Source organism: Mesitornis unicolor, unplaced genomic scaffold, assembly GCF_000695765.1.
Source record: "Mesitornis unicolor isolate BGI_N332 unplaced genomic scaffold, ASM69576v1 scaffold4357, whole genome shotgun sequence".
NCBI classification, from domain to species: domain Eukaryota; kingdom Metazoa; phylum Chordata; class Aves; order Mesitornithiformes; family Mesitornithidae; genus Mesitornis; species Mesitornis unicolor.
This window is the reverse complement of record NW_010195574.1, coordinates 9363-36975: the sequence shown is the minus strand read 5'-3', so window position 1 is coordinate 36975 and position 27613 is coordinate 9363. Positions and strand designations below refer to the sequence as shown.

The 27613-nt window shown below is 45.4% G+C and overlaps 1 protein-coding gene across 1 annotated transcript; it reads left to right on the top strand.

Moving 5' to 3' along the window:
• Positions 1–9802: 9802 nt before the first annotated feature.
• On the top strand, positions 9803–27178 carry UACA (uveal autoantigen with coiled-coil domains and ankyrin repeats). Its single transcript, XM_010188159.1, has 19 exons — positions 9803–9838; positions 11148–11281; positions 11756–11844; positions 11989–12053; positions 12799–12856; positions 13275–13345; positions 13451–13557; positions 14471–14652; positions 15225–15262; positions 16341–16406; positions 17551–17658; positions 18665–18697; positions 19180–19278; positions 19477–19513; positions 20361–20416; positions 21751–24465; positions 25273–25425; positions 26253–26318; positions 27023–27178. Exons 1-19 carry the CDS (start codon positions 9803–9805, stop codon positions 27092–27094), a joined length of 4185 nt encoding a protein of 1394 aa, XP_010186461.1. The 3' UTR covers positions 27095–27178.
• Positions 27179–27613: the final 435 nt, after the last annotated feature.

Genomic DNA, 27613 nt, shown 5'->3' with positions numbered 1-27613 from the left:
AGGAGGGGATCCCTGAGCGCTGGCGTGGGGGGAAGCGGGATGAGAAGAGCACGCACTGCTGCTGGCACCCAGCCCCTTGTTCGGGCTGCCCTGGATGAACCGCCGCTCGGAAAAAAAGCATGCAAACGCATGTTACCTCTGCCTTCGGTTTTGCTTTCTGGCCGTAGCAGCGATTAACACCTTTTTTTTTTTTTCCATAAGAGCCACTGCTGAGCTCCGACTGGCAACCTGCCCTGGGGCTTGCCGAGATATGTGTGCATGGCCTTGTCAGTAGCTTGTTCAGCGTTAGTAATTCCTGTGGCAAAATGGGAGCGCTTCTCCCAGTGCACAGAAGGAGGATTTGCTTAGGAAGTGGACTAAAAGCTTTCGAAGCGGCCAGTGACTTCATGTAGTTGTGATTTCTGATCATCCAGTCTGGGAATACTGGGCTTGGGGGAGGTTACAGCCTCTGGAAATCAGCTTTGTGATGGTGCAGTTGTCTGTGCCTTATTCTCTGTGGCATCCGAACTCTAGGCTGCTGTTACCTGGCTTTGGATGACCTTATTGGTTTCCATTTTTACTTCATTCATCTCTGCAGGTGACTTTTGATGAGCGAGGTCTTTGCAACAGAAGAAAGCTATGTTCGGAAATGGGTTTGTGTGCTAAATCAGCTTTAATCGTGACCGCTCAGTAAACGCTTTCCTGGCAGTCTGCTGTGGCAGTTGCACTCCTGAGCTTGTTGCTGTTGTCTTGCGCCGAGTTGTTAAACTTGCCGCGGGCTACGTGGAATAGCAGAAAAGGGCAGGTTAACGCGATACGCTGACTTTCATCAGTCGCCTTTTGAGATATTAGCTATCTTTAAAATACTCCCGCACAATTGTCTTGGATCCGAAACGATTGCTTGGAAATAATGGCTCATTTGAAAGATATGTGGATATGCAGGCTGGTAAAGTGCTGACTGAACTCATCTGACAAAATGACAGCTCCCTGTGGAAGCGCATCACGGCGCTGAGCGCTGCGCTCTGCACAGCAGTGATTCACAAGTCTGTTATGATAATTTGTAGTGTGTAGGCTGGCGCTGCTTTATGTTATTCATTGGTTGTCCTATACCTTATAAATGTTTGTTATTTCAGAGTGAGCCTACGATATTTAAATTCCCAACAAACACCTACAGCATCCCTATTTGTTTTTGAATAGACATGGAGATTTTTCACTTCCATAGCTGAGGGCTCAACAAGCCTTCTTTTCAAAGGAGGTTTGAGCAACCTTAACACTTTTAAGAGCTGAAATTATTCTAAAATATATAAAGTGACATTACTGAGATCCTTTAAAAACTGGGTTTTGTACCCATGATGTCCTTATTTCCCCTGTTTATTACATATTTTGGTTACAGGATCGCTTCACTGGCTATTAAATACCAACCTCCAACCTTCTATATGAGGAAAAAAACCTCATCAGCATGGGTGGTGTTAGTAAGGGGGGGATGCTTGGGTAAAGCCAGGTCTGTGTTTCTGGGGAAGGAAGGGAGGTGGGTGGGAATGCTGCCAGCGGGAGCTTTGTGGGTTCTGGTCGAAACCGGTGTAAAAGAGTTGCCTGTTTGAGACGTCCATCCCTCTCTCCTGTCCCCACCCAGAGCTATTTCCTAGGGGGCGGAGAGAAACCTAATCCTTTCATCACGCTGCTGAAAATTCCCTCCAGGTTAAGGTAACAGTTGTGTGCGTCTGTCTGCCGATGGGGATCTTTTGGGGACGGTTGTGATGGGGGATAAGCCGCAGAGAGCAAAAATGACAGTGATTACCGATTCCTTGATTATCCACAGTGTTTTGTCTCAAAGTGGATCTCTGACTTTGCCGGCTCCAGCTGGCTGCTGGCGCTTGGAACATTTACAGAGATTTTAATTAATATCATCAATCATATTGGGGTGACCACAGCAGCATGCACTGCTCGTATATCTGAGGCTGCAAAGCATGTGCTGATGTTACAAGTGTGTGTTTGTGGTGTAGGAAGTGTGTTCTTCCAGTAAAGGCAGAGGTTTAGTCTGTAGCTGTACACACAAGGGGCAGATAGGAAGTGCCCACTGGTTGGTTTTCCTTAAGGCAAAGATTGGTTTATTGTTCTCCAAAGTTATTTTTGTTTCAGAGCCTTGCTAATCGACTTTCACTGGTGCAGTTCTAGGGAAAGTTTCCAGGGAAAGAAGGTTGTCTGCTTCTTTCTTTGACACTTGGGAAATGACTGGGGAGGTGTTCTGTTAAATTTGAGGTGCACTATCTTATTAGTGAGGGATTTTAACCTTTCTGTGCTTTGTGGTGAGGTCTGGAGTGTCGGGAAGGAGGCTTCTGGACCGCTTGCAGGAGGATGGCTGCTTGCTGCGAAGCATGGGGTTGCTGGTGATGCTTGGAGCCCATCCCTGAGCAGTGGCAGGTTGGCATCTCTCTGGGGATGTCTGCATCTCTTTGCAGGTATCTGTGCCTCTTTGGGGGGTGTTCACATCCAAAGATGATGCACCAAAGACAGAGCGGGTGTGAGAGATGTGCACTCTTCAGGAATCAGCACCAACCGGAGCACCTGCAAGTAGTGAGAACCAGCAGGTGTAAAACCAGGTGAAAATGTTGCTCAGCCCTTTCTCCTCTGGGAAAAGTGATGGATTTTTTTCTTTTAGTCAACAGAAACTGAACATCATCTGTAATTAGCAGAAATCGTTGTGCAAGAAGCAACGGTAGGCAGCTGAGCACTTGCCCTGGTACGATGAGCTGTGATTATTAAATTAATACCTCAACAAGGTCTGTAGTTGGTGACAGCTGAACTCATTTAAGGTTGTGTTAACACTGTTTTGCCTGTGAAGGCTGCCTGGTTCAGTGAAACGGATGACTTTTCTCCATGCAAGGAGTGGAGCTCTGTGGGTTGACCCAATACATGATAAAATAGCTACCACTGCCCTCTTGGCAGCAGAGAGAGGAGGTACCACCCTTGTTCCTTGTCCCTTCTTAGTAAGGAAAGAACACTGTCCAAATTTGTTAATTAATCAGCACCATATCTTTGTATGTACAGCACAATAGCTTTGTTGAAAATGATTTGTAGCAGCAGTGTGCTGAGAATACTCATTAGCAGCTGAAGGAATGAAGTAGATGTTTGGTAACCTGGGTTTTACCAAGAGCTGAAGCTCGCTTCTGTGTCTAAATTCTTAAACAAAAGAGAAAACCTGTGCTGCTGGTGGCACAGGTCAGTTTGTAAATGAACAAGGGTTTGATGGCGTTTTGCTCTGTGCAGAGCAAACCCTGATCGCGGTGCGGTGGCCGATCAGCAGAATTCTTCCGGCAGTGCTGCTGTTGGAGCAGAGTCGCTGTCCCCTCTCCCCGGTGTCTTTGGGGGCCACCTGAGGTGACTTTGCGATGCCATCTTCAGGCGGCAACGCTCTAATATTCAAATATCAAGTCCTAGACTGGCTGTGGTTACTCTTTAGAGTAGGTTTGGGTTCCAGGAAGCTTCATTAAGGCTTGTGCTGGTGTGTGTGTTCCTTGGGGAAAAGCCCCAACCAACCTTTGTGATTCACTTGCATTTAGCGAGATGGGATGAGGTGCTTGTTTGTGTGGTGGTTGTGGCGATGCTGAAGGAACACGAGGTCAGTCAAGACGGGCAATTTGTGGTGCAGCAAAAGCGATGTGGTGCAGCCTGGTTATGGGTGAGTTGCAATTTTCAGGCTCCTTCAAAAGGAGTATTTACCAATGCTTTATCGCTCTGGAATGTAGTAATTCAAACTATTTTTAAAATTGGAGGTCCAGTGAGTGCCTGTGTGCGAGTTAAATATCCTGTGGTGATTTTACAGACGTAATTATGCAGATAAGGCTGTTTGGTTTTCTGTTTTAAGTTCATCTGACCTTTTGCTCGGCTATAACTTACGTAGCACTTTGTCAGTATTTAAATACTGATATTTATTAGCAAGCAAACACTTGTAACATCTGAGAGACTGAGATTTTGTCCGTACTTTAGTTACTTAATCGTGACTGAACAGGACTGAGGAATTCCCTTTTCCATGTGTATGTGTTGAGGCAGCTCCCCTGCATGATGAACGTCACAGTCACAACGTGTTTCATCACCCCCTGGTATTTGATGCTTTGTTATTAATGAATGGGAATACACGAATCAACTGGGCCGTTGTGATTAGTGGTGTGCCGAGTCCCGAGGAGGGAGGTGAGATCTGCTGCTCTAACGGCAGGCACAGGCAGCTGGACTCTGCCCCTGCTGCTGCCTTTTCCCTGTTTAAAGGGGCAATGCCTGCTGCTGGGCACACTGGAGTTACTGGGCACTTGTGGAGCAATGCTGGGCTGCACTGGGACCTGGGCTCCCAGGGCTCCCCATTATTTTTGTGGTGAGAGCTGTGGTGCTCCCCTTGCTGTAAAGGGGTGCAGTGTTCTTTGATGTGTGCAGGTCTGGCTCTGGTTTCCATAAAATGGCCTGAACAGGCGGTTTAAAACGCAGCTGCAAAAACACCCCCTTGTTTCCAGTGTGCTTCAGCAGTTCTCGTGGCTTTTATTGGTGTCCAAGCTGGGCTGCATCTCAGGGCTGAGAATTTGGGAATGCTTTCTCGACAAAAGTTGAGTTTACAACTCATTACTTGAGTGGTGTGTTGGCAGCGAGACACGAGGAAGTTGTGTTTAAAAAGAAAATGAAGGGTATTTTTAATCTTTCTAGCAGACTTTGCCTCCTTGAGGAGCTGCGTGCAGAGCTCTCGGGCACTTGACTGGCTCTTGTGTGCTCTTGTAGTTGGTGCTGCTGGTTTTCCCCCTACCCCACAAACTGGCTGTGCTGCTAGGTATGTGTCACTCCTTGCAGGTGGAAATGCACCGCTTAACACCGATTTAGAGCCCTTAGCATGGTCTTGAGAGGCTATTTGATGTGTCACATAGATAGCTAGAAGTAGATCTGAATGCTTTCTTGATGCTTAATAGTTTAATGTTGGTGGGGTGTGCTGACTTGTAGCAGGACAGAAAATGCCTTAAGATCAGGGTAAAGCCAGGACTGTGTATGGGGAGGTTTTGGGTGGTTGCTGTTTGCTTTGCTTTAACCTGGTTAGAGGAGACCATTACCTGTATTAATTAATGACAGGATGCAGTTTCACATGAACAAGCCACGCAGCAGCACAGCTCTTAATGGGAATTCTTGACGCAGCGTTTTGGGAGCAGTGCGAAGCAGAGTGGCCACAGGAAGGCTCTTATTTTTGATCACTTATTTTTGGTCACTGTTTAGACCGACCCTCGCCTGCTCTGCAGCATTCAGTGACTTTTCTGTAGCTGGAGAAATGGCAGTAAATGAGGTGACCATGTAACGAGCTCTGTGTGGGAACCTGCGGGGTGGGACCAGGGCCCTCTGTTCAAGCTGTGGCTGAACTTATGCAGACTGAACAGCACGTTGTACTGCTGCACTTTTAAACTCCAGAACATTTGTATGTGAATACAGACAAGTCCTGATAAGCAAAATATGCTTCTAAAGTATAAAATGCCATTTTTCTTCTCCCCATGTGAGCCCTTTCCCTGGTATCAGCAGTATTTTCTAGGCAACTGCAGATAAGCTGTAAGGCCGATGGGTATTGGCTGGTGTGCATCTGTGCTATAGAGGAAGCTGCACCTGGGGCGCAGCTTTAAAAAACAGTTCCAGTGGCCTAACCCATCCTTTCATTTTGTCAGCCTGTGCAGCCTTCAAATAAATCAAAGGACTTCAAAAGGCGCTGTCACTTGGTGCCACGGTAATCGCAGGGTGTGCCTGCTCAGACCTTCGTTTTCATCACCGATGGACTCTGACCTCTGCAGAGAGAGCAGGAGGATTAAATGTGCGGGCTGATAGATGTGCCCAGCCTGCCCTCCTCATCGGTGCTCGGCTTTCGTGACACACGCACATTTGTCACATCGGTCTCCTTTTGTCAGTGAGCGTTTGCCTTTCCCTGCAGGAGAACCGCGTGAGACCTCAACTGGAAAAATTAATGTCTTCTAACAAAGATGAGCCTACAATTAATCAGTCTTGTTCTCTCCTTTGACAAGAATTATTCTATCTAATGGCCCTCGCAGTTTTATAGCTACTTCCATAAAAGTATGATGCTCGTGTTTTTGTCTAGATGGTTTTCAGGACCACTCGCAGGTCTATGAGCGCTTGCTGTAAGTGGTGATGGCAGGGTTTTACCCGGGCTCTGTGCTCCGAGTGGTTTATGTGCTTATGTCACCCGCTAATGGCATTAGAGGAGGACGTGTCCCGTTCGGCTTGGCCGTTAATGGGATTATCTGCCGAGCCCTGCGGTGACGAGGAGCTGTGTTCGCTTTCACAGGTTTATGTCAGCTTTTGGGCTGAAAGGTTTAAGAAGTGCTTTGAATTACAGCTGGTGCTTCTGCAGCGAGGTGGATGGCTGCTGAAGACTGTCCATGATTTATGTAAATGTTTACGTAGCCGGTGTGCTGCAGCTACGTATGCAAAAGTGTTTGGAGACTCCGGATGAGCGGTTTCCCCGTTCAGGTGGAAGTTTCCCGAGCAATGCTATTCCAGCAACAAGTCAACTTGTCCCGGCTTTTTTCACTGCAGTATTGAGAGCAGCATTTCTTGTGCTCCTGTATTGTCTGTTTAAAAAGAGGTCAGTGTGTTCTCAAACAGGAGTTGTATGTCATGGATTGTGCTCAGACCAGAAATCTCTCTCTGCTGCCATGAAAAATTTTGTGAGTTCCCTCCAGACTGTGAGGATTTCACTCCAGAGCATATTTGGGTTGAGGAAAATCTCAGCAGGAGGGCTGCTGGGATTAAAGGGTATTATGGCTTGCTTTGCAAAGGCTTTCATGGTTGGGATCTTCATTTCTGTCCTGTTTGGGGCCCCATAACCCCAGCATTATTCTCTCCTTTTGTCTCAGGATTCCTAATAAAGCATTTTGCTCTGAGTTCCTCAGCGGGGACACTTGAGAGGCAGGGTGTGCAGTGACCCCATGCATGGCTTCAGGGACACTGCTTTGCTTTTTTGGGTTGAGAGGGAGAGGAAGGTCGCCAGTAGGGTCAAGCTCAGCTTCCCCATGTTTGTTGCCATGTTTATTTACTGATAAATGTATATCCTATAGAAATAATAAACTTTAAACTTTATTAGTTGCTTCTCAGGTTGTCAGCAGAGCATGGTGCTGGTTGTGAGTATTGGGGCCTCCAATAACACAGTAAAGTTATGTGATGATCCAGAGATACCTGCAGGATGAGGACTGCTGATAAGCAAAGCAGCTTGACTTCTGGTCTGCTAAATGTCTGGTAAGATAAGGACTTTTGGGTTTAGAGCAAATAGGAGGAGAGAATTGTTCACGCAACGTGAGGTTAAGTTGTGCGAGTCCTCACCAAAGGGTGCTGGGGATGCTAAAGGCCTGCCTGGACTTGAGAACAAACTGGGTAAGTTAATAGAGCAATTAATTCAGAATTATTAAGCATGTGGGTAGAATTCCTCTTGCCCAGGAGGTTTAAATCACTGATTGAAAGCTAGGAAAGTGTTTTTTCTGAGCATGCTGCTGTGTGTGTGTGTGTGTATCTCTGCTGGAAGGCATTCAGCACCACATGGATGTGCAGAGTGCGTGCAGACGCCTGACGTATCTGCTCAATGTTAGGCCCTTCAGCCGAGCACACACCAGATAGGAGCTGATAGGAGCAAGTGCTGCTTTTGATCCTGGCCAGGGGCTGGAGATGGGAAACTGCCTTATCTTCTGAGACCTGGAGCGGGGAGGAATTCCTGGCAGGCTGAGCTTTGGAAATACAGGTGCTCTGTGTTCAGAGAAATGGGCGGTATTGGCCTTCTGATGTTGGCTTTTGTTCCAAAAAACCAGATCTGGCTGAGGTTCCAAGCTTGGGTTACACTGCAGGAGCACAACAACACAGGCGTGTTTCAGCACTTTCTGCCCTTCGAGCCCGCTGAGATTCAGCTGCCTGGGAGAGTAATTTAACTGGTGTGAGTTTGTAGCTGGACTGGGTTTACTGGAGCTGCACTTCCCGTGCTGATGGAGCCGTGGAAGCTGCATTTCCCGAGAGCTGCTGTCTGCGCTGGGCAGGGGTGGGGAATGTGGTTTAGCAATCTGAAATCTTGTGGTCAGCGCTGTCTTGAGGCTCTTCAGCAGCAGGGGCCTGCAGGATGAGCACAGCTCACGAGTCCCGAGGAATGTCTGCAGATGGATAAACATGGAGACAAGGGAAACCTTGGGGAGAAGTAAATCAAAGACTTCACTTTGGAAGGTGTAGGCTCACCAACATGATTTATCACCAAACTGATTTCATTTAAGTGGGGTGTTTTGCTGTTGCTGTCACTTGTGAAGTGGATTATTTCGTTATTATTTTATTTTTATTTATTTCCCAAACGCCATTTTTAGCTTGAGGAGACAGACTTGACTCTGGCGAGGACATAACTTGAGATGACCCAGTTGCTTCGCTGCTTTGGAGTGGCTTTGTCACACGGACATGAATTGCAGGGAAGTTTTGGGAGGTCCCACTGAGAAACACGGTGTTGCTGCGAGGCAAAGGGCTGCTGCTCACAGCGAGTGCTGTGGAATGGTTTGGACGCTGCTGGGAAAGGCTGAATTTGTGAGGATATGAATGAGTAATTTTTTTTAAAAATCTCTTTTGAGAGCAGACCCATTTAGGAGGTTATTTGCAGCCTGTTGTGTGTGTGTATGTGGTTTTATGGCTACGCACCGTGTTTCTGTTCTGCAAAGCAGTGCAATGCTGGTCCTGCTGACCTACTCCTCTAAATACGGCACTCAGGAGATCTCCATTTACATTTAAAACTTGTGAGCGTCTCCATCTCCCCCGCTGTTAATCATTACGCTGTCTATTGAATGTTTTGACAGCCTCTGTGACTCCTCTCCTTTAACGTGCTGGGAGACAGCCTGGCAGCAGCAGTAAGCTGAAACCAGCTCCTATTCAGAATGGGCTTCATCGCTGGAAAAAGAGAGATGATTTTTTTTTAAGGTGGAGGCATGTGTGTTTTCTAATTTAAAACCGGTTCCATTTCTGTCAAAATAGGCTCATGCATTCCATCTGCTCTGCAGTCGTAACCGAAGTCTGATCGTCTGCTTTCGGCTTTGTAGCGTGGTGGAATGGGGGAAAAAATGACTCCTGGGAGTATTTCAGTCCTTGGGTGTTATTAGTGGCGATCAGTGTGACCTTCGTTAATGTCGGAGGACAGTTAATGTGACCGCCGTGTTTGTTATTTTAAAGCGAGTGTTTGCATGTCTGCAGAACATAATAACACCGTAGTAAAGTTTCCTGCGTGCTTGTCTCCTTAGTTAACGTTCAATCTGAACCGCGTTACTCAGGGCACGAGCACGCGGGGAATGTATTAATAGCCACTGCTTTCTATCGCTCGGCTATCAAGTACGGGGCTATCAGAAAATAGATCTGGGCTGATGGGGCTGTCTGCGTCTTGTTTACAAGATATTTCGGATCTGGGCAATATTTACTTGCGGGTCTGAGTCACTCGGGCAGTCTGCAGCGCAGACAGCAGAGCTGCGGGAGGGTTTTTTTGGGATTGCTGGGGGGAACGAGGCTGAGCAAAGGCTTGGGCTGCTGCTGGGCAGCCTCCGGCTGGGGCTCGCCCCTGTTTTTTGGGGAGTTATGAAGTCTGCAGATGATCCTGAAGATGGGAGGAATATAACTGGGGATCCGAGCTAAGCGAAGGATGGGGCAAGATGAGTTCAGGGTGGTGGCGAGAAGCCGTTTCTCGAAGCAGCCCGTCTGAAGTCCGCCCTGGCGCTTGCTGAGCTGCGGCGATCGGGACCTTGATGAGAGCTGAAGCCGTCGCTCCTGGCAGCGAGGGGCCAGGGGTGCTAGGATGACGCGGTGGTTCGCGTGTGCAGCCAGAGACACCGTAGGTACCTTGGGTCCTGCATTGATGGCAGCAGTTTACAACTGCAGAGATGCAAGAGCTTGAGTTTTGTGAAGGTTTTGTAACTTTTCCTTTTGAATTAATGAGTGTTACAGCTGTGTTTGACAACCCCTCCCACGAGGAATTTGCCTTAAATGGGTGACAGTATTTGATTTAGTGCATGATATGTAATGGGTACAATTTACCTAAGTGTTACAACCAAAGGGAAAAGAAATACTAAGATGATTTATTTTAATAATGCTCTTGTTAATCAGAAGACTTAGGGAATTGGAGCAAGGAATGGCTGGTGAAGGATTTTCTATAGTTTGTGCTAGTGGGTATAAGCTGCAGCTATGAAGCTCAGCAAACAGTAGCAAGATGTGATTGCTTCTCCTTAAGGATGTGAAATGTGGCTTATGGAAAAGAATTGAGAAGTCAGAGCTTTTCTGTACGGTTTCTAAGGTAATTAAAATTAAAACCTAACAAAACTTGCATGATAAGGTAGCTTAGCAGAGGCTGCTGTGCTGTCTGTCCCCAGCGATGCGTGCGGCTCTGGCTGTGACAGCAGTGTCACCAATGCCACGAGTGCATTACACCAACCGGGCTGGCCTGGCTCTTAGGCTAATGAATGTTTAATTGATTGGCAGTTGGTACAGCACTTTGGCAAGGAGATGCTGGGGAGTGTAACTTCAATAGTTGTCTGTTTTTATGACTTCGTGTCCCTTTTAGCAAGTATTGTACTGAATAAGCTATTGCTGAGCCTTCATGATTATGGTAATCTGCTTTATATCCTGAGAGTGGGAATAAGGATAATAATGATTACAGCTCCTTTATACCAATCCCTCTACAGGTACTGGTGGGGGCAGTGGGTTTTTGGGTTATCCTGGCTGATGAAGAGGGGCCAGAAGGAGATGTCTGAAGAGAATTTCATATGAGAAACTGGCCAAAAACTTTGAGGAGGAAGACAGGGAACTACTGTGTGTGGCTTTAGTTTTAGTCGTCTTAGATAAAGCAGGATGAGGAAAACCAAGGAGATTTGATCCTTGAGGTCTCCTTTAGAACTGAAGTGACTTAACCAGGCTGTCTCAGCATATTGTACACTCAATGGGAACAGCCCGATGGAAATGCTGCAGTGATGTTATACATGAATAACTCTATAAACACCTTAACAGGTACAGCTCCATTTGCAAACTGCGAGATTTTTGCTGTGTCTCCCCAGTTGCATCTAACTCAGCGTTTTATTGAAGCTCCTTTAGTAGATGAACCATTAGGGTACCATAAGCTCACTTGCTTTTCTGATTCCCTTACGCAGCTGAACACAGACTGGAACAAATACGATGACAGGTTAATGAAGGCAGCTGAAAGGGGCGACGTGGAAAAGGTGTCATCAATCCTCGCCAAGAAAGGAGTCAGTCCCACTAAACTGGATGTGGAAGGGAGATCTGCGTAAGTCACTTCCAGTACTCCGTTATTTAATTCCTAAATCTTGCTGCTGCTCTAAAACCTCTTTTTTAATGCATAAATTGATGTAATACACCTTGCTAGATTCCAGCCTTGTCTAAGCTGGAATACCAAATAGCTAGATTGTCAAATTTTAATCAACAATCTTCACTTCCAAGTGTAGATCAGTATTTAAATACTTGATCTTGCCCGATTTGAATGTTAAAGAGAAGTGGAAATCCTGTTGGTTTTTCACCTAGCTCACTGATTCAAGGTAAATAAAGACTACTCCAAAAAGTCATCTTGTTCCTTCAGGTAAAATGCACAAAGCTCTTGGCTGGCTTTGCCCTCTCTCCAGAGCTGAATTTGTGCTGTATAATGCTTGCACTAAGCTGCTGTTTGCTTTGACTTTCCTGGTTACTAGTACCTTTTTCGTGTATAAACCCGCTTGTGCTTAAGCAAGGTGTTTTCTGTCTTTAGATTCCATGTTGTAGCGTCGAAGGGAAACCTGGATTGCTTGAACACCATCCTTGTCCACGGGGCTGATATCACGGCCACCGATGCTGCAGGTGGGCGTCCTCACACCTCCGGGTGCAACTTGCACAAGTTCGCAGCTTGGTTTTTGTTTGGGAGTGGGATTAAGCTGAACTGTGTGGGGTTTCTAAATGCACCTTGAAAATAGATCCTGGATTGATGCTGATTTCTCTTTTCAGGTAGAAACGCGTTGCACCTAGCTGCAAAATATGGACACGCTTTGTGCTTGCAGAAGCTGTTGCAGGTACTGCATTTTTTAACAATTCCATTATTTAAAGAAAAAAGTCACGGGGAAAAGACCTTTTCATATGGAATAACAGGGTGTGGGTGAAAGTGTGAAGCATCTTTTCATCTCTTCACAGAGACAATCAGATCAAGTTGTAGTTTCTACCTCTTGAAGAAAATAGAGTTGAGTGTTTTCTAAAGACCAGTGCTCCTTTTTTGAATAAGCTTGAACAGTAACAGTGAAAAGTCTGCTCAAGAGTGGTGTATTTTTCCAAAGAGGGACAATTATGTCCAATAATATCAGTGATATTTATTTTTTCTTCATTTATTCATGTCCAGTTTATGGTCATTTGAACCTTATTGAAATGTAATGGATTTTTTTCACCTTCTGTTTACTTGATGCTTGTCTGCATGCAGATACAAACAGCACATTTTCCAGAACCAGTAACGTCACTGGTAGTGAAGGGGTCATGCCAAGTAGTGGAGAATCTGAGCTGGACTGAGCACTTGAAAGTGTCTGTGAGAGTGCAGCCATCAGTTGTGTGTTTTCTTTGTGCGGCCTTAATTCACCTCTGCAGCTTTTAATCAAATGTGTTTAAAGTGCGTGTACCCATGGCTCGCTCTTTCACGTGTGTCAGTATGCTTGTACAAATGGATGTTTTTTTCTTAAATCAAACTTTGTTGCTTTAATTCAAACCTCAGGTTTGTGTTTTGTAAGTGTAGTCTGAGTCTTAATTGATAACCAGGGTTATTTATTTTAACAGTACAACTGTCCAACGGAGAATGTGGATCTTCAAGGAAGAACTGCTCTTCATGATGCAGGTAAAGGGGGTTTGCTTTTCTGGGGAACAAAGTGTTTTATGTTGTCCTGATGTTTGTTCTCAGCCACAAACCCATTAGCAGAGGCTGTAGGTCTTGTAGTCCCTTCTGATACCCATGGACTGTCCAGTAAAACCTGTAAGCAGGGATCAGGGGCAGTGTGTTAGAGCAGTGGTGTTAGTAGTTAGGACATCTTTACTCCAGGTTGTCTGGATCCTCATTGTGCTGTGCAGAGTCTTGAGCAGCAGTGTTGGATTTCTTTCACGTGCTTTTGAGATGGTTGGGTCAGAACTAAGGCGTAGAGCCCTGTCGTGCTTTGAGTTGCATGAATTTTTGTGAAGCAAACACACCCAAGGAGGTGCGTGGGGGTTCTCGAAGGCTGTTTCCAGCAGCGTAACCTGCTCTTTCTTTCTCTTCAAAGCTATGTCAGACTGTTCCTCTAGCATACAACTGCTGTGTGATCATGGGGCATCAGTGAATTCTAAAGATGGGGTAAGTTGCTGCTTACAGCTCTTTCCTGTACCAGCCCTAGTGGAGTCCTTGTGTTTTCTCTGCTTTCTCGCCCTTTCCTTATTTCTTTCCCCTTCCTCTCCTCAGGACGGGAGGACACCGCTAGTGCTGGCCACTCAGATGTGTCGTCCCACGCTCTGTCAGCTTCTGATAGACAGAGGAGCGGATGTTAATGCCAGGGACAAACAGAACAGGTAACGCATGCAGAGCGGTGGCAGTGCTGACATTCAGAGGGTAGAGAGCTGTCCCTTGGCCTTCAGGCTACAGAGTAAAGATGCTAAATTCAGTGGAAAAGAAGCTGGGATTTAGATCAGAAGCAATGTGCCAATTCAGTAGTGCCGATAATTGTGGCTCTTCCTTATTGCTTATTCTTGCGTCTAAGATACACCCAGGCTTGTTTCTATCAGCAGAGAAACTACGGTTGGTTGCTTTAAGGCTTTTCCTCTCCAAAGCTGCAGCTTACGCTTTGGGATCAATATGCAAAATGGATCGTGACTGAAGTGGTCCTCTCAAGAAGCGCTTGAGGCCCATTGGAGCTCTGAAGGGACCTAATGGCCTCGAGATGTTTGCCCCTACATTCATGGAAGGGAGCCCGGGGAGGGGTTTTCCACTCGTAGCTGCTACTTGAGCCAGTTATTTCTTGGAGGGCCCCTCCCTGGTGGCCGATGGCCATGAGGCCGCTGTGGGACGCAGCGTGGGTACTTGCACTGCGTGCTCTGAAGCTGGCGAGTGTCTGGGAGGCGTTGCCAGGACTCTCAAGCACTCGTCCCCCTGAACTTTGTCTAAACTCCTTGTCTTGTGTTTGTTGTGTCTGTTGAGATTGGTATCTAAACAGAGAGGAGGCCAAAACCCACATAAGCTTTCAAAACGCTGGGTGGCTCTCTCAAAGGCACTGGGTTTCATGGAAACACTGCAATTAGAGTGTTTTTATTTGCTTTTTAACCAGTATTTATACATTGACTAAATGACTTTTTAAAGCTTAGTTTCCTCTCTTGACAGAGGAAAGTTTCCTTGACCTAAGAGTTTGAAGGATTATTTCTGTGAGTGATTGCTCATTAAAGCACGACAGCCCCAGTCTCTGATCGCGATCTTTCTCCCCACCCTCAGGACTGCCCTCATGTTGGGCTGCGAGTACGGCTGCAAGGACGCAGTAGAAGTTTTGCTCAGGAATGGCGCGGATGTTAGTTTGGCTGATGGCCTCGGCCATGACTGTGCTTACTATGCCAGGATTGGTGACAACATTGACATTCTGGCTTTGATAAAAGCTGCCGTTGAGGATTCCAGCAAAGGTATGAAGAACGTGGCTGTAACAGCAGTTTGCTGCTGCTCTGTCATTTGAGTTGTGTCTTCCAGCTGCTCGGACTTCGGGAGCAGTTTTTGGAAGGGCAGCTGTAGCTTTTTGAACAAAAAGGTGATGAAAACTGCCTGTTTGGGTAGAGAAAGAAGGCTTTGGGGGTTTGGTTGCAGTAAAGCTTTTATGGTTGATGCTTTGAGGTGTCCTGAACCTGGGGCAGCTGTAGCTTTTTGAACAAAAAGGTGATAAAAACTGCCTGTTTGGGTGGAGAAAGAAGGCTTTGGGGGTTTGGTTGCACTAAAGCTTTTATGGTTGATGCCTTGAGGTGTCCTGAACCTGACATGCAGTATTGATCATGGGAGTTATTTAACCTCATTTATAGGAAAACCTCATACTTATGAGTGTTTCCATATTTGATTAAGTGGGGGGTAGTGAATATTCCTTGAAACGTCCTCCCCTGATGGAAATATCTGTGATTCTGTGAAACCTGATAGAGCAAGCTGAATGTGTGCATGAGTCTGAATGAAATGCATTCTTTAACTTCTTGGTTTTGTGGTGCTTTTTTAGCAAGAGACACCATGAAGAAAGGGCAGCCTGAACAAAAGGTAAGGCTGCTTATCCCGAGTGACTCCTAAGGTTGGTTTCTATGAGAGGGCACACAGCATTAGCGAAGTTTCATTGTTTTGTAGCATGATGCCTTTCAGTTCTCATGATACAGGGCCCATAGGGGACACTTTGTTTTAAAAATGGATGGGCAATGGGGAATAAAACTGAGTTGTTTTTAACTGACCTACCAAGGGTTTCCACTTCTTAAATTCAAATATTCAGTATGGATTACAGGGGTGTGGGGTAAATCTTTGTCTTTGCCATGGAGTGAATAGCCTTGGTAGCTGGCCTATAATGGCAATTCATGAGTAAAATTACCTTCCATAAGCTACTGATGAATGTGGAGCACTTTCTTTATCCAGCATCAGTGCCTCATTTGACAGAGGACAATGTAATAATCATGAAATATTTCAGGATTTTGTCGTTTCAAGATTCCCAGTCCTAACTGAATGCCGGGTGCTGCTCAGCAGGGCTCTTACTGAGGATTTATGCCACACGTGTATGCTGCAGGTCAAACAGCTTCGTGCACTCTTGTGTGCTGGCTTCTCGCCACATCTTCCTGCTGAAATACTGCTCTTTGGCTCAGATAGGATTGCAGGGTCTCTTAAATCTGTTCAGGGAGGCTTTGGAGAGACTCCTGGTACAAGATTAATATCGTAGTTGTATGAAACTGAGAGAGGTAAAATTTAAGCTGCTTACCCCTGACCACCTAGACATAGTGTATGTATTGAGAGAGTGATTACGATTGTGCTGTGATGCAAAATCAGTTCAGTATGTTTTGAATTCTGAGAAGACTCCCGCTGTAATCAGATGGTGTGTCCATTTCTATTTGAAAAATCTTCCGTGATGTGCATATTCAGGATTAGGGTTTTGACAAGCGTCCCATGTGCTGTCTGGGTGAGGTCATGGTGAGCAGCGGGCTGTCCAAATGTGAGTGGTGTCCCACTGGAAGCTGGGATGGAGCCAGAGGAGCCCACTGTCCCCAGAAATGAACACAACGACGACAAATTATAAGTATATATATCTAAAAATTAATATTTCCTGTTGCAATACCAGATTCCTAATCTGTCGCTGAAGTGGAATCGGCTGCACGCACAGGAGGAGGTGAATGCCAAGCTGTATCAGAAGGAGCACAGCGCTCAGGTAAGTGAGGAGGGTTTCTGTGACTCGTGTAATTCCCACGTGTGTAATGAGCCAGACGAACTAAGACAAGATGTGCTCGTGAAGGACGCATCAGCGGTTCCGTTCAGAAAGGTCCTACACGTTGCTGTGTACTTAAAGCTTAATTGCATGACTGTGTAATGTGGCAGTTATGCAGATAAGCTGTAAGCTTTTTCAGGGGAAAAAAAGACTTGTTTGCATAATAAATAATTGCAGGTCTCTTCTTGTCTTAACTTCTCCTGCCTCTTAACCTTCTACTGCTTTTACCTGCAGTAAAACCATAGTCACAGACCAGGAAGATTTGTATTTTTAACCTTCTCAAGAGATGTGTGCTTCAGTGCCTTACTGAAAAGAACCTGTATCGTCATTGTTCTACTAACCAGTATTAATTTTCTCATCTCATTACTATGTCATTGCAGTTCTCAGAAAGGTAAACAGCGTTTTAAGCTATGGGGAGCAAACCACTGAGAAATTGAGGCCTGCTTTCTGAAATGCTTTGTAATAAAAGGATAAAGACCTCTAAATGCAACCTCTCTGGTTTGAGCTAAAGTAGTTACCACAGTTAAGGCGACGATTACCAGGCAAGAGTTAAAGAGGCTTTGTTGTTTGCATGTGAGCACCGGGCAAACACCCATCACTTGTGTATGTTGGACTTGGTGTACGTCACTAGGGGCATCCTTGTGGCTGTGGGAACAGTTGGCACATGTAAAGCTTGTGGTGCTTCATGGCGCTGAGGCTTTTCCATTGCACCTTTGGCTGCAGAGGTTGGGTTCATGAACTGGTTTAACATCAGTTATATTTACTTGTTAACAGACAGCAGATAAGCAGCCTCTTGAGCGCTGTCAGTGTTGAATGTAATCTTGCTCTGCTCGTACTCTCAAAACCTCTATGTGCACTGTCACGAGAATGAGCTATCTGGAGCCAAAAAGCTTGAAGATTCTGGAGCTTGTGTAAACCTTCAGGATGAAGCAGAGCTGGAGTAAGGCCACAAAATCATTAGGGGACTTGTTAGGCAAGGCTTGGTATCTTTAATGACTGTTAAGTGTTGGCTCAGATTCTTTAGTTTTCCCCAGTGTGCGTAGCGTGGTGGTGGCTTTTTAGAATTATTTTCTTCTTACTCTTTAAGGAATTGGAATTAGAAAATCAAGATTTGAAGGATCGGATGAGGGAAGTGCAAGAGGAGCAGAGGATGCTGCTGGGCAGAATCAGCGGGCTGCAGCTGCAGTTGAATGAGGTAAAGCTGGTGCTGGAGTAACTGGGCTCGAGAGCTGCAGTAACTACGTGGCGCTGATGGTGAAGGCTGGTGGAAGGAGAAAGGAAAGTGTGATTAGGATGTGGTCTTCACTGCTTTCCTGTGGGTTATTTCTGCGTGTGTCACTGTCACTTGCTGCTGCTGCAAAAGCCTTTGGTCTTGTTATAATATTCAGAGAGGACCTGTTGCAGTGCCATTCACTGATACTCATAAATTTGAGCAATACCGTTTGTGGCCGCACTTGGCAATGTAAGGTGAGCCATGAGGTGTTCTGGCATGTTGTCACTTGGGGAGTAAACTTCATCCGTGCAGTTAAATGCAGGTGGTGTGTGTCAGTCCTGTATCATAGCCACCGCTTATTTCCCAGCTCTTACCAGAAGTGGAAACAGAGAAAAATCTTCAATTGGCGAAACCAGAAACCAAGGTTTTCGGTGGGGAATTTCTCATCCAAATTTGACATCGTGTTTTGAAAAAGTTCCTCTTCAAGTGCAATTGAGGAAGAAAATATTTGTTCTTTCATTGCTTCTGTAGAGGTACATTTGAAAAATGTGTGTGGCTTCTCCCTGAGTGTAGCACATGGATAGCAAGAATGTTTCTTCTCAAAATCATTGGCTTGTCTGAATTCTTTCTTAAGCACTGCCTTTATAAAACAAACAAAACCCACAGACTCTTCAATACTCACTTTGCAGAATCAGCAGACTTCTACTAAAAAAGGGTCCTCTTCTGCCTCAGTAGTGTATGACCTAGCAAATTGGAAAGAGAACCCGTCTTCCTCGGATGTGTGTCAAGAGTCACTGCGCTCTCACACATCCTTAGCTCTGCTTGTCTTTATTTCTCTTGCCAGAGGTGAGGTGGTGAATGGGAGGGGAACATCAGAGCGTGTGGCATTGGGAACTGGGGTAGACTTGGCAGCTGATGAGCTGTGTGAGGCCTTCAGCATTACTGGGAAAAATGATTTATGGCGGATTTTCTTTTGTTGTTTTTGCAGGAGCAGATGTTCTCAGATGATCTTGAAAATGAGGTATGGTATTTTACCTTGAAGTGTAGCTATGAAATAGGGGAAGTGGTATTTAAAACTATAGCAAAAAGAAAAGCTATCTATAATAATAATAATATATAATGTGTATATATACTGATATGTACTCTGCTCATACAGAGCTGCACAGCATTTCTATTGCTACAAATAACATGTAACCCCTATGGCACCTTTAAAACAGACTTAAAATAAGTATCTCTTTAGTGACTTTCAATAATGTAAGACTAATACACGTGAGTAAATGAAACAATAGCAAATTACGTTGGTGCCTACTCCCTTGACTCATTGTTTGAGGCTCCTCTTGTAGAGAAGCGGTGTTGTAGAAGAATTCAGAATCAAAAATTCAGGGCTGCTTTTGGTGCTGATCTTGGTTGAAGTTCTCCCTGAACTTTTTCAGAAGTTGCTCGAGATCTTACAAGTGTGGCTGTTCTTGTGGCTTTGGCTGTCTGCAGCTCTTTCTCTTTCAGAAAGATGAGTTGAAGAAAATCCTAACTACCAAGGAAAAACAGCAGGAGGAAAGCCTAAGAACTATTGAAGCTCTCAAAGCCAAACTCAAATATTATGAAGTACGTTACTTGATTTGAAATGGAATATAGCAGTTGATATTTACAGTAGTTAATACTTGAGCAGTTTTAAATTGCTGAAAGTCTTAAACCGTTATCTCATTGTAAAAGCTTTCCTTGCCCTTTAATCCCTGGGTTAACATATAGTCAAAATTTGAAGTGAATTTTCAGCTGTATTTTTTTCTTGCTGTTTGCTTTTAGGTGGACTTTGTGGGATCTGGAAGTAACCTTGGTAGCAGTAAGTGTATTTAATTCTTAACTTGCCATGCGTGATGCGGTGTTAGAATCATGTGCATAGTGTGTGTCCACACATCAAACCTCAGAACACGGTGAGCTGGCCCTGGGTGTGTTTGTCCCCCAGTGCTAGGGCTCTGTTGACCAATCTTGATTATGAGTGAGTGATCTTGTGAAATGTCCATTGTAACTCTGCTGCGCCTTCTGATATAATGAATAACGAGCTGAGCAACATTTGGGCTCCAAGTGGAGTCCTCCCCTTCCCATTTTTGTATCTGAACCAACACTCAGGCCTAGCTCATGGCAGGGAAACTGTGGTCATCATGAGAGCTTGAGTGCAGGCAGGTTTGGAAGCGGCTTTGAATATAAGCTCAGCTCACGTTTCTGTTGGAAATTACTCAGTTTCCAGAAACTGAAGTAATTTTTGCATCCAAATTGATTACAGGCCTGGCTTGCACTTGTGTAACATCAAATGTGGCTTCATGAGCCGTGGCAGGAGCAGTTTGCCTGTCAGGATGGGTCACTTCTCTAGTGTGCAAGGCAATGCTGTTCCCTGGTGTGTGTGTGCAGACGTGCAGCTAGCTCAGGGGGCCTTTCAGGGCTGTTCTGCACAGCCTGGCCTGGTATAGGCATCATAGGGGTATTTTTTTCCATAGTAGGAGTTTGTCCAGACTTCCTATGTGACTTAATTAGGGTGGTGGTGTTTCCATACCAATACTTAAAAAAACCCCAACCTGTAGTCCAGTGCAGTCCCATTGAACACAGTAAAGTTGGGAAGGAAAATCCTCGTTCTTGTGATTGTGTTACTGTTTTTAAACAGAGACTGAATGCTGTTTGCTTTGTCAATCTAGGAAAAGAAGATTTATTACTTAAACAAGGCCAAGTGTTTGCTGTGGAATCGCAGGTAATGAACATTTTGCCAGTTGAGGGAATTTTAAGATAATTATGCTTGGGAGGGCTAAGTACACTTACGAACGGGCATGGATTAAACATTGCTCCATTTTCAGTGGTACTTGCTTTGCAGCGTTCATTTTTAACTGCTGGTGCCCTCTAGAGCTACGAATGTGACACAGCTTTAAATGCTGTGAAATCAGCTGCTGAGCTGTGCTGAGCATTCCTAAATCCGAATTTCAGACTACTGGATCAGCAGTCGGTGTGAAGTGCAATGGGTTTTTCATCTCCATAACTTTATTCTGCTTTAAATTCAGCTAAAATTCAGGAAACTTTCTTTTCCTGCCAGCTATACAGTAATTTCCTGACAATTTTGTTTGATAGCTGCCTTTTAACACCACAATTCTGTTAGAAACAAGGTCCATCAGACCCTTATGGTGAGTCATGTATGGTAAGGGTTGGTCATAACTCACAAACCATTCCTATGCTTGAGTATTTCAGCTGTAAATGCTTCCAGGAGTGGTGGCCAGAAATAAATCTGTGCATCCTGTGCTTTCTTGCCAGATTTCGCTGATAATGCAGAAGAATAGAGGTTTTTCACCTATGTTTTACATAAGGTTATCCAAATGGTCTGAGGATTTTATAGTTGAAGTTTAAAATGAGTTGATGTGCTATTCTTAAGAAAGATTGTGGGGTGGCACCAACAGCCAACTAACCAAAAATCCAACCCGCATCCCAAGCAGGAATTAAGTGGCTTTGAGCTTGTCATGTCTGGAAGCTCTGTCCTGCTCTCTGGTCCTTGGAGCATGAAAGAGATCATTGGAGCTAAGCCTGTGCCGTGTAGCAGCCGCAGGGCTGGTGGTGAGGTGAGGGTTGGTAGTGAAGACCTCATGGCAGGAGGGTGAAACTCTTTCTGATATATCCTGTACTGGACAGTAAATTAAATGACCGTTTTCCTCAGTCTGTTCAGAGAGAAGGTCCTGTTAACCCTGACATACTCTGTTCCGATTCCTTTTCAAGTTATTTTCATATGCTTGAGGGATGGGGGAATTCTCTTAATCATTTCTCTGCTAGGAGAAGTTTAATTTATGAAGTGCGAATAACAAGGGAAATGAAATGAATGCAGTATACCTGCACTTTGATGTCGGTAGGGTCTGAGGATTGGCAAGCAGCAGTGCAAAGCTGTTTTCAAGATTTCGACTGTTAAAAGCTGAACTACGTGTATTCTGTTATACAGGCAAGAATATATTGATGTTTCTCAGAAACAAAGTAAATCTCCCAGACAGGTTTTCTGCTGATATCAGCACAGGTTTGAGACAGCTCTGTGTATGACTTGTCCAACTTGTGAACTTATATCCATTTTGTGCCCGTCACCTTCAGTCCAGGTCAATGCTGAGACCCCTGGAGCTCTCCCTGCCCAACCAATCCTCCGGCTCGGAGAAGGAGACTTTAAAGAAGGAACTGGACAATGTGAGGACCTGCTATGGTGCAGCGAAAGAGGAAATCAGCAGGTTGCAGAGAGAGCTGTCTCACAAGGCGTCTGAGTGCAAAGCTTTGGCGTCGGAGTGCGAAAGAACCAAGGCAGAGTCTGACGGACAGATCAAACAACTGGAAGATGCTTTAAAGGACGTACAGAAGAGAATGTTCGACTCCGAAGGCAAAGTGAAGCAGATGCAGACCCACTTTCTTGCTCTGAAAGAGCACCTGACTAATGAAGTCGCCTCGGGAAGCAGTAAACTGACGGAGGAGCTGAAGGATCAGTTGAAAGAAATGAAGACAAAGTATGAAGGAGCCTCTGCTGAAGTGGGCAAGCTGAGGAACCAGATTAAGCAGAACGAGTTGCTGGTGGCAGAGTTTAAGAGGGATGAAGGAAGGCTGGTGGAGGAAAACAAAAGGTTGCAGAAGGACCTGGTTAAGTTGGAGATGGAGCGAGATAAAAGGGGCAGAAGCGTGGTGGAGCTGGAAGGGCAGCTCAAGGAAACGGCGGCCAAGTTAGCCCACTCGGTAACGTCGGAGAAATTCGAAAACATGAAGAGTTTGTTATCAAACGAGGTGAACGAGAAAGCAAGGAAGCTGGCAGAAATGGAGGGAGAGCACAAAAAACTACAGGCAGAGATTTTGCTTTTGAAGAGGGAGTCCGAGGGTCAGAAAGCTCAGCTCGCTCAGCACGTCAAGCCGGAAGAACACGAGCAAATGAGGAGTGGGTTTGAGCAGAAGAACGAGGAGCTGGGGAGGGCGATTTCTGAGTTATCGGAGGAGAATCAGGCTCTGCAGAAGGAACTTGAAAGATTGCAGGCCGATAACAAGATGCTGAAGCAGCAAAACCAACTGCTAAAAACTGAAATTAAAAGCCAGAACGTGCCTTTAAAAATCCACGAGGAACTGAAGAAAACAAATGACCTGACTGTTGGCGACCTGACCAAAAAGCTTTTTGAAATAACGAAGAAGCACAATGAAAGCAAAGCCGCAGCCGAAAAGCTGCTGGCAGAGAAGAACAATTTAAGTGAGAAGATCAGCCACTTGCAAGCTGTGTACCTGTCTCCAGAGCAGCACAAAAAAGAGGTGGAAGCTTTAAAATCTAATGGCATTGAACTTGAAAAGCGGCTTGCGGAGCTGCGGAAAAAATGCGACGATGAGCAAGCAAAGGTGTGCGAGCTCGTCTCTGAAAACATGGTAATGAGAGATGCTCTGAGGGATCAGTATGTGCCGGCTGCAACACACGAAGAGATTAAAACAGTCTTGAATAGCGCGCTGGAAAAAGCTAACAGGGAGCTGTCAGATCTGAAAGAGAAAACAGAAGAGATAAAGCGAGAATCCACGAGGATAAATGAAGAAAACGGAACTTTGAAGGATAAAGTGAAACTTTTAGAGAATCAATTACAAACTGAGTACATGAGTCTGAAAGCTCATGAAACTACGGTGGCTCATTTGAACCAAAGCATGCAGGAGCTTCAGGAGAGCAACGTTGCAATTGTGGCTGAGTACAGGAGGGGTCAAGAAGAAATTCTACAGCTGCACGCGGAAATCGAAGCCCAAAAGAAGGAGCTTGACACAATCCAAGAATGCATTAAGTCAAAATATGCCCCAGTTGCCTCCTTTGAAGACAGAGAGCAAAGCTTTGAAGCCACAGTGAAGGAACTAAAGGCGCAGTTGCAGGAACAGATGCAGAAGTGCAGGGAAAGCGAGGAGGAAAACGAGAAGTGCAAGCAGGAGAATGAACAGCTCAGGAGTGGCCTTTTGTCCATCCAGAGTGACTTGCAGCAGAACTACGTCCTTGCTGAGAAATCCCGGGAGATGGAGAAAATGTTCGCTGGCAGAATGCGGGAGTTGAATGAGCAGCTGAGAGAGGTGCTGCGGAAATACGCGGGCGAAAAGGAAGAGCAAGGTGAGCTGCAGGGTGAGCATCCCGAAAGCGCGCAGGCTCAGCACCTCTCAGCGGAGCAGATTGAAGCCCTGAAGGGGGCTCTTGGCCGCACTCTGGAGGATCTGAAGGAAGCCCTGCGAAATCAGGAGGAAAGTTACAGCAGAGAGACACTGAAAGTGGGAGAACTGCAGCGGGAGCTGTCGGAGCTGAGGGAATCCTCAGTGCCTTTGGTAGAACATGCGCAGATGAAGGAGGCGCTGGAACGAGAAATTGCAGCCGTCACAACCAGCTTGAAGGAAAAGGAAGAGGAAAACCAAGTGAAAAGCGAGGAGATCTCGCGGTTGCGGTCTGAGATTCGGATCGCCCAGCAAGCTTTCACGGAGCTGGAGAGCAAAGAAGTGATCGGCCTCGCAGAATACGAGGCCATGAGAAGTGCTCTGGAGGCCCAGATTAACAGCATAGCTGCGGATCTGTCCACCGTGAAGAGGAAGTACGAGGAAGCGTGCGAGGAGGCTTTGCAAGCTAAGAAGAGCGAGCTTTCCTTAAAGGATGAAAAGGAGCTGCTTCAGTTACGGAGCTGCAGCATTGAGCAGGAAATCAAAGACCAGAAAGAGCGGTGTGAGAAATCGCTGACGACGATTATTGAGCTGCAGAAGAGAATCCAGGAGTCTGCAAAGCAGGTGGAGGCCAAGGATAACAAGGTAGGAAGTGCCAGGGAATGCTCCTGGTATTGCGGGTTAGCAGCAAGGAGCTGGGCTTCAGAACCAGCTACTTGGCTATTCCAGTGTGACGTTATGGACCGAGCATTGGGTACCCAGGGCTGGCCCAAATCTGCCAAGATGAGGTCTTGGATTTGGTGCTGTTACACTAAGTTTTCTCTAATTCCTCACGTATTTCAGGCATCATTTGCTGTATTTAAACTCTCAAACTTTGAAGCTGAATTTCATCCCTCTGGGGTCATACCATACTCGTTACTCCATCAGTTTGGTGACTTGAATATTTCCAGTTTAATTTTAAATATAAAAAGATATTCCTGTCTTGGTTTCTATTAATTGAAAGACTACTTCAGCACTTTCTGTGGGAAGGATGTTGTTAGCCTGATGTAAAGAAGATGTTGATTAGCTTTTGAAGTACCTAAATGGGGCTTGTTATTGATCTTAAATACATCTGGTCCACTGTAACAGATTGTTAGTGTGAAAACACTTTCTTACAGTAATATCTAGGAGGAGAAACAGTATAAACTGTGAATCTGGAAGATATTTGGCATGGATATTAGGCTCTGTGTTGTTTTGAGAGCTGTGCTCTGTATTTATGTTAAATATTCGCTGTTTGTATTCCTCCTCTGGAGGACCTATCTGGATAGGTCCTTTTTGCATTGTAGATGGCAAACTGGGACCAAGACCCTTCAGTGCTTACTGGTCTTCATCAGGCTTTAAAAAAGTTAAAGAGTATTAGTTCTGGTAACTGAGAAATCCTTAAATGAGCTTTTTTTTTCCATGTTTTTGAAGATAACAGAGCTGCTTAACGACGTGGAGCGGTTGAAGCAAGCCCTGAACGGTTTGTCTCAGCTGACGTACACCACTGGGGCTCCCTCCAAGAGGCAGAACCTGCAGGTGGAGACGCTGCAGAACCAAGTGAAGATGCTGCAGCAGCAGCTGGCGGTGAGTAACCGTGCAGGGTTAATGCAGCCGCGTTGCTCACAGCTTCACGGGAGCGCTGTGGGCTTAGGCTGCAGCAGTAGAGTAGCCATGGGTTTTGTGAGTTTGGGGAGCTTCTCCAGGTGAGAGGGACACAAGCAATTTAGAGAGAACTTACACCGCTGTATTTCATGCCAAGACCATTTCTGTGTGCAAGTTCCACATCAATATTCTACTCGCAAAAACCACCAGCCGTATATTTTCTCCCTCTGGAAGACAGTGAGGTGGATTTTTCCTAATGGATTTGACTTGGTGTTCTCTGTTCTGCAAGCAGTGTGAGGTTTATTGCTCGTCTTTAGGTACCGACAGTAAAGGGGAACACTTCATGGGGAGTACGGTGCACAAACACATTTGTGGCCATGGGACTTCAATAAAGCTCCTCACTAAAGCTGTGTGTGAGAGGAAAGTTATTGGTGAATGTGTGCAGAAGTAGGACCCAGCTTTCATCATATTTGCAAGGGTGGCTCTTACAAGGCAGAGCGTTCTTCAATTGGGTGGGTTCAAACCAATAGCTAATGCTGCTGCTGAGACAAGGTTTTCATCTCAGCACCAGATCAGCCTGGCTCTGGTCACCCCTCAGCAAAGTTGCTTTGCTGCAAGCAAGCAATAAAAACAGTGAAGCAGCGACTTTTTCCTTGATTAACGGAGGGGATGTCACTGACTTTAACCTTGAAATTCTGCTTTGGCCAGTCTATAAGGGCAAAAACCCAAGCCCACAAAGCTGGGAATAGGCAAGAGTGGATGTTAAAAAGTTGATGACTTCACCTCCTCTTCCTGTCTCCTTTCTGCAGGATGCTAAAAGGCAGCATCAAGAGGTAGTTTCAGTTTATCGGACACACCTTCTTAGTGCTGTGCAGGTATGAGAGTCCCAAATCCACATTGTTTTATTCTGTCATCTCCATGTAGAGATTCTTGAGGCACCTTTGTAACTACCGTACTGGAAGAGCTCCAACTCTAAACTAGCACCAAGGACCTGTTTTCATGTTGGGAGTTTGAATTTAGAAAGAAGCAGATGGAGCACAGCTGTAGTCGTCTTACCACTGTTGGTCTGCATGTACCTGTGTATAACAGTAACCTGCCCTGAAGGGTGATGGTATCTGGTGATGTGAGCATGTTATTAATGCTGCATCATCTCAGGCAGCTCTGGAGAGAAATTGAGTAGAAGTTGGCAACTTAATGCAGACTTATCCAACGACTCTCACTGGACAAAGAGGTGGTCAAATAGTCAAGCCTTGTGACTGCAGGTACCTCAGTATTCAAAGAGGAGGGATCATTTCCACAGCTGTGGGTCCAGAGGATAGGAGCTGTAACTTTCTCCCACGTCGTATTTTCCTGAAGGAAACTGCTGTGTTGGAGAGGCAGTCTCTTATTTCTCTCATGAGGAAAAAAAACCCCAACACATCAGAATTCCTAAAGTATTTCAGATTTTCTCAGAGAGCGGTGAAAATACAGCAGTGAGTTAAGACTTTTGGGTAGTTGTGAAGAATCCCTAATGTTAGTGATGGATGGTTGTCACTTGCTGGGATTTTAAATGTTTCTTTTCACTGTTTGCTTGCTCTAGGGCCACATGGATGAAGATGTCCAGGCTGCTCTACTGCAGATCATTCGAATGAGACAGGGACTTGTTTGCTGACGTGCTTGGTGCCGTTGCTGTTGAAGGCTGCTGCTTGTAGGAGTGCTGTGATTGCAGTAGTGAGAACCTCCATGGGGTTTATATAATTACCAAGATTCAGCTGCAATTGGAACCTCCAGATACGAGACAACTTACAAAGCTGCAATGTTTTCTTCTTGTAAAACACTAAAATAGGGCTCCTGAGTTTCAGATCTGACACTTCTTGCAGTAAATCAATAAAAGGTGTAAAGCATCTTTGAAATTGGTACACAAGCTGACTGTCAAAATGATGACATGGTAGTTAAATTATTTTAATGTCTGATTGACCATTTCTTAAATACAAGGCCTATACCCAGAAGTTTATCCTATAATTGAACTCTCATGGTATGGTTAAAAATAAACTGTGTTCAAATGAGCTTGGCTAAGTATTGTAGCTGTATTTCTCCTTTAATGGTTAAGAGGAAGTGGCTGTTTTGTCACGTGGGCTGATCGAGACGTGCTCCACCATGCTCAGTAAATCAGCTGCAGAGGTACAGGAGA